The 6886-nt window shown below is 43.0% G+C and overlaps 1 protein-coding gene across 1 annotated transcript in view; it reads left to right on the forward strand.

Moving 5' to 3' along the window:
* Positions 1-4644, forward strand: part of epsti1 (epithelial stromal interaction 1) — a 12391-nt gene extending 7747 nt beyond the window's left edge. Inside the window, exons 8-10 of the mRNA XM_031873434.1 lie at positions 1731-1801; positions 2140-2345; positions 3907-4644. Coding sequence (XP_031729294.1) covers positions 1731-1801; positions 2140-2345; positions 3907-4046 — 417 coding nt within the window. The 3' untranslated portion in view covers positions 4047-4644. The remainder of the gene's footprint in view (positions 1-1730; positions 1802-2139; positions 2346-3906) is intronic.
* Positions 4645-6886: the final 2242 nt, after the last annotated feature.

Here is a 6886-nt window from a genome sequence, read left to right on the forward strand (position 1 = left end):
AGAGAGAGAGAGAGAGAGAGAGAGAGAGAGAGAGAGAGAGAGAGAGACCTTGGGTCAAACTATGGTGGAAAAAGAAACAGAAAGCAGTCAGTTACAGTAATAAAGAAGTCTCTTGTTTTATGGTGGGACACACACACTGTAACGCACTGACAGGCTAAATGGATTATACAGTTCACTGGATGATTCCAGGGTAACAGACAGCAACAGAGTCTCACCTCTTCACGTCTCACTTTGTCTCAACTCGCTTTGTCTCCTCTCATTGCGTCTCCTCACCTATTACGTCTTCTCGTCTCCCCTTTCGTCTCATCTCATTTCCTGCACTCTCCTCTCCCTTCCTTTTCTCTCCTTTCCTTTTCCGTCTTATTGTCTCCTTGCCTGTCTTGTATCATCTTGCCTCTTTTTTCTCATCTCCTCCTGTCCTTTCCTTTTCTCTCCTTTCTTATCCTTTCCATGCCTACATTCCTGTCCTTACCCTTTTACCTTCTCATTACTTTCCTTACCTCTCCTTTCCTTTCCTTTCTTCTCATTTTATTCCCTCTCCTTTCCTCTTTTCCTTCTGACTCTTATCCTCTCATTTACATCCCTCTCCTTTCCCTCACTCTCCTTTTCTTTCCTCTCATTTGATTCCCTCTCCTTTCCTTTAGTTTCTTTTCCTTCCCTCTCCTTTCCTTTAGTTTCTTTTCCTTCCCTCTCCTTTCCTCTTATTTCCTTCCCTCTCCCTCTCCTCTCCTCTCTCAGACTCTCCCAGGCTGCAGCTCTCCCAGATAGACGTCACAGATTAGGAGATGAAAGCTTGCGGCCGCAGAGCAGCAAAAGTCAAACGTCTTGATGTGGTTCTTAGTGGGACCCTGGGATCTGTTGTTCTTCCTGCAATGGTTCCATAATACAGATTGATCTCCCCTTCATATCCTCTATTTGTGGGCGTGTGTGTGTGTGGTGTGTGTACATGTGTAATGTGTGTGTCTGAGTGGGAGATTTTATGCTAAGCTTTGATGGGAGCACAGAGCGGTCACACAGGTGGGCTGTGTGTTCCTTCCTCTCGTGCCATCCTAAATAACCACCTCGCTGACCCATGAGCTCCCCTGGGACAGGACAACAGAGAGAGAGAGAGAGAGAGAGATGTGTGTGACTGAACAGTAAATACATGTATCCATATTGAAAAGAAAATAGACATAATTCAGTTTAAATCTGGGTTAATAAATGTTCATTGAGTAATATTGGCTATACAACATGTTAACATGTTCTCCACCTAGAATAGCTGCTTTGTGCCTGCTACAAGAACCTGATAGCACAGAACTGGTTATTGCAAAAGCCAAGAAAAAAACTCATTGAACCTCCACCTCCTGTGTTTCATTTTGCTGTTTATCTCTTTATTTTTTGCAATGCAATAATCCTGTTCATGCATATATATATGCTTTACTCAGCATGTTTGTCATTGTGCTCTGTTCATAAGTATTGCATGCATTTGCTTTTCTGTGTATTTCTATTTGCATTGGAATGTTTTCATTTCCACACCCTGATACTATGAGAGTGATCTTATCATATTCCATGTCGCACCTCCAAATACCTTACATTCAGCCGAGCCCTTAAAGGCCCCCCCCGTGGAGTGTTCCAGTTAACCTTTCAAGTTAGTGCTGCTCAGACACAATTTATATCTTTCTCAGTTTCCAAAAGCATATTACCTTAAGCCATCTTTTCCTTTATACTTTGAATAATGTTTTTTTTGTCAGAGTGGGGCCGTGGAGAGTAAACAGAGAGAGGACTTGACAGGTGTGAGAGACGTACAGCAGGAACACACGAGGTATGTACAACATGTATACACACTGTTATATTTAATTATGGTTCTGTCTCCGAGATAAAAGCTGATTAGGTGAGGCATCAGATGGAGGACTCTCTGCACAGTGGACTCAACAAGATGAATCGTGTGTTTTGTTCGTCCTCATGCAATGACACCAGTACGGACTGGCCTGGTCGCTGAATGTTTCGTGTGCAGTTTACTAACCAGTTTATTGAAGTTTTAAAAGCTGTCAAACACATGCCGCTCACTGCCATTTAGAGCCTGCCTGCATGTGTAGTTATAAAGTACAGCATTAGTTTGTTTTATGTGACGCATTAGTTTGATTCATTGTATTTTGACAGGGTGAACCAAGCCTTTCTGGACAATCTCGAGGGTCGACGCGGGGGGAGTGAGAAGGACACAAAAGAAGAAGGCGTTTGGGAGTGTCCCTTTTTGGCCCCCGAGGATTTTAGACACCGGCCGGACAACCCCCGTGGACACCAACTCCCCCCCTCTCAGCCGATCCCAGACCCAGATCAGTGCTTTGCCGACTGGACAGTTGAAGCTGGTGAGCCTACTGTTTCTCACGCCTTTTTTAAGTCTGGCTCAACGCTGGTTGAACCAAACATAAATCAGATATGTGACAAGAGTTGCCAACCTTTCTCAGAAAGACTGTGATTGTCTGTTTAGTCTGCGTTAAATCAAAGGCTTTACGTGCTTCAAATATGCAGGCAGGAAGTTATGCGTGGTACGTAGTGATGCCGTAGCTCCTGGCGTTCAAATCCTGCTGATACTTGTAGTTTGTGAGAAATGTCTGTTTGTGTCGAAGAGTGTGCGTAAGAAAGTATTTCCCTTCCTTCTGGACACAAACCTTTACGTACTATGGATTGAGCAATATACTAAACACATTTTAAGCGTTTGTTGACAGGACACAGAGAACATGGGCGTAAAAGTCTGACACCAACACACACAAAACACTTTGGGCTCCTGTCAATCAGAGAGGAAAATTCTCAGGAACACAAGCGAGACTGACTCTCGGCCTGCAGCCAAACGAGAACAGTGGCGTCCTTCTATAATTGATCCAGATTCACATACTGAGTTTGATACCTGACTGGCTGCCATACAACTATGAGTACCTGCCACTCAGAGATAAGAACACAAACATTATTACCTGCTGCTCTTAATAATTTGCTGATGTGTCACTCGTTCTTTCTTTAATTTATTCTTTAGTTTGTTTTATTTTTTAATACTTGTTATAATCCAAATATCGAACCTTTTTACATATATGGCACTCCTAAACTCCTATGGCACTTAAAGGGGAGACATACATGTGTCTTGCTCATTTTCAGGTTTATTTGGGGTTTCCACTAAAACATATTTACATGCTTTAATGTAAAAAAAACTTGTCTTGTCTGATTATACCTGTATCAACCATTAGACTGAAATCCTCCATTTTAGCGCCTGTCGGTTAAAGCTAAATTACCCAAGAATATCTCAAACTTTCAGTCCTGGCACCGCCACTGCGGGGACAATTCTGCATGTCGGAATCCCACAACATCCTTGATCCATGTCAGGCTGCGTCCGCCAGCCCCGGTCTATATTTTACCAGCCCGCTGATCGGGTCTTTCCGTGCTGTCACTACCTTGCCGGAGCCAATCTCCTGCATGATCGTGTGACGGCCTCTCTCGTCTGTCCCCCACTGCTGCCCAGGCCTGCATTTAAACCGGACCAGCCCGTGGCAGGGAGAACCACCGGGCGTCCGATTCCGGAAGATGTGGGTAGTTGTAGGCAAGAGATGCCAAAGTGGTCAGACAGAAGAGCTTTCAAGCTGCCTGAAAGACATGACTGCAGACTTCTGAGTCCGTCTTTTTACTTCTCGTTTTAGTGGAGCTGACAAGAGCATCTTGGTGATTGCCTCACAGATCGTGTGTGCAAATGTTCCACAAAATAGATCATCCCCAACAAGAAAAGAATAAAACATGTGTCCGTCTGCTGTGCATGAGAATGATACTGCGCTGTGCCGTATGGGATGACAATCAAAGAGCCCTCTTTTCAACAGGGGCCTTGTGGGAACAATGATGAATAAAGTGGGATCCATGAGGATGATTTCTTTCCTGTGTGCTTTCCAGATCCTGACTATGATTGGGCCTTGGTGAAACTGAAGAAGAGCTTTCCAGACTGCAGCAGAGTCTTCCTCGAGGACATCCTGGAGCAGTGCAACAGCGACTACGAGCAGGCCTACACACTACTCGACTGCACGATGAATTAAGTGGTATGCATGTTTAATGGGAGGACTGTCTCTCCTTTAATATTGAGTTTGACACTTTAGGAGTTGGGCCAAATAAAAATGCATAACCAGCGTTCACGATGATAAAGAAACGATAGACTTGAGGTACCTACCTTGGTGGTGGATGCAAATGCTGACGGCACTACACAGCTGCATTAATTATATACCTATGTGCTTATTTGAATCTGTTTTTGATAATGCCATTGTAATTGAGTGTTTGCTGTCTTGTATCTGTCTGCATGCACTCGTGAGTCATGTCGGGTGTTCGCCCTGACGTCGAGTTGAATTGATATTCGTTTTCACCAGTTTAGCTGAAGGTCGTCAGCATGACTCACGATCTTCAGATCATATTTGGGGCTCTTAATTAAATCAGTGTGCGGAGATGGAAGAAAAGCTCTACCCACATACATGATGCTTTTTGTTTGTCTTATAATCAAAGTCACATGGGGTGTATCTATTGCAGGATTCTTCAGGGCAACAAAAGATTTTAAATCCAAATGGGATTTTCTTTAGAAAGGCTTCAGTGCAAAGGCACAATAGCTTTAGAGGACTTCAATAAAACGGCTTCTTGTGAACTCTCACTGTTTGTCAAAGCTCTCTCTTTCATCAGTGCCTTATATCGGACAGGGTGGGGTTTCCAGGTAGGCAGTTGGCACAGAGCTGCTGTTGAAGCCGTGAATGTCAGCCTCATAATAGCACTGAGGCCGGACAGCAGAGATGGTTATCACCTGACCGAGGCAACAGAGAACAAAGGGTGGTGCTCTCAACACGGGGGACCAAAAATCCCCTTCTACTCCAGCATGAAGTCATGCAGGAGGCGTTTTACTGCTGATGTCATCCAGCAATTGTCTTTGCGCTGGAGATTAGCAAGAGCCTCAATTTTTTAAAAGAAATCTGGACTTTTAAAATATAGCAGCAACGGCCTATAGGAGAAATTATAATCAGAATCAGGTTTGTTTTCACATACAAGGAATTTTGCCTGTTGGTGTTTTGGTTCATAACAATAAACTTAGTAGGAGAAAATAAAAAATTGAAACAAGCACTGCAAAAGTCAAGAAATATAAATATAGAATAGAACAATGTACAATAAAAAACTATTAAAATATGTGCACTACAACTGTTTTAACAGCTCTGCAGTTGCTGTGTGCAAAAGTTGACAGTATGAGGTCTAAAGAATATGTGCAATGTATACAGAGATACAAGTGGGAAGGGGATCCTGGGCCTTGTTGAAGAGGCCAGCTGCAGAGAAGAAAATGTTCTGTGTATTTGTATTATTAGTTATAATCATTACCATATATTTATAACTAATGTGACACTGTGATGTCTCCATATAATGCAGCTGTGTGTGTGTTAACATTTTAAGGAGAACAGCGTTATTTGAGTTACCAAAGTAAGAATAAAACCCGATTTAGTTGTTGTAGGTTAGAGCTCAGTGTGTACCAGATGTGTACCGCTATCAAGTAAAGAGGAAAAACCTTGAAATGAACTGGCTGTGTGAACGTGTGCGTGGGTGGAGGTGGGGACACACCAGTTCTCCGTCGCCTAATCAATACAGTTCAGTTCTTGTCCGTGAGCTGATGAGACACGGGCGTGGGAAGGTATCGCATGATGTCTCCTCAGGCCGTGTGGCTCTCTTACAGGACAGTTCAATCAGCGCAAATGGAAACAGCTCCGGGATCCAGTGCAGCCGATCCGTGGCTGGTTCCAGGAAGCAGGTTCACCGCGTTATTTGGAAAGAACAGTGAAATCCCCTCGAATTTGTTACATGGACTGATGTAGAGAGAAGTGTAGGAAAGTATAAGAACAAAACTGCAAAACTTCATCTTCAAAGACACATCATGTTTGTTCACACTTATCGCAGGAATCACCTCATCAGACCAGAAAGTTAATAAGGGGGAACATTTGATTCAGCTGTTTCGATCGCAGTTCATGTCGAGCGATTGTTTCTTACATTTCCTTGTAACTGGGGTGAGCCTTTTGCAATAATTCACAGTAACTTAAACGTGAAAAGAGTATAGCTGTTGCACAAGTCAACACAGCAGTGATATAGTGGTGATTGTGTATCTGTCAGATGGAAACAACACTGATGTGAGCAGAAGCAATGAACCAAAATGGTAAAGTTGTGGACGACATTTTTCTTCTTCTTGTGTATTTGTTTCATATCAGAGTTGCTCTCATGTTGTCTTTGCATGAAGCTATACTGTAATTGTCATCCACCCCTCTCAAAGCCCGCCGCTCTACAATACGCTCATACGGTGATGGGTACAGCTGATCAAGCTTCCGTGACAGTGCCATGGAAGCATTCAAGCATTCACCTTTGTGTGTGCACTATGTATTGGTCCTGAAGGGATTTAATGTTCCTGCTCAGTGTTCATCACTTGGGGTGTTTCCCCGTTAGCCTGTTTTCAGACAACCAGAATGAGAAAGATCGAAATAAAGAAAGTTATCAACGCACACTTCAAAAAATCTGTAGAGAAAAATAAAGCTCTCTAAAAAGTCCCAAAGTGTCAGACTTCATGTTTATTATCATAATAATAAACATGAATCATCATCTGATCTCTATTACTAATTGTCCTCTGGAGAGATGACAGACTAATAAGCAGAATTCCAACCCTCTGCCTTGTTTTTTCTGCATTATCATCCAACCAAGAAATTGAAATCCTCCAAGCTGTTGTGCAACTTAGCATGTTAAAGTGAGGACTATATAAGACGCTAGTCTTTGTGTATGCTTGTACCATGACAGGTCGTAATAGTACATGTGGGAACTGATGGAGAAATATATATGAGCAGCTCTCCTCTGATTTCAGCTCATTGTTCAGCCA

Source organism: Anarrhichthys ocellatus, unplaced genomic scaffold, assembly GCF_004355925.1.
Source record: "Anarrhichthys ocellatus isolate YVR2014 unplaced genomic scaffold, GSC_Weel_1.0 scaffold71, whole genome shotgun sequence".
NCBI lineage: Eukaryota > Metazoa > Chordata > Actinopteri > Perciformes > Anarhichadidae > Anarrhichthys > Anarrhichthys ocellatus.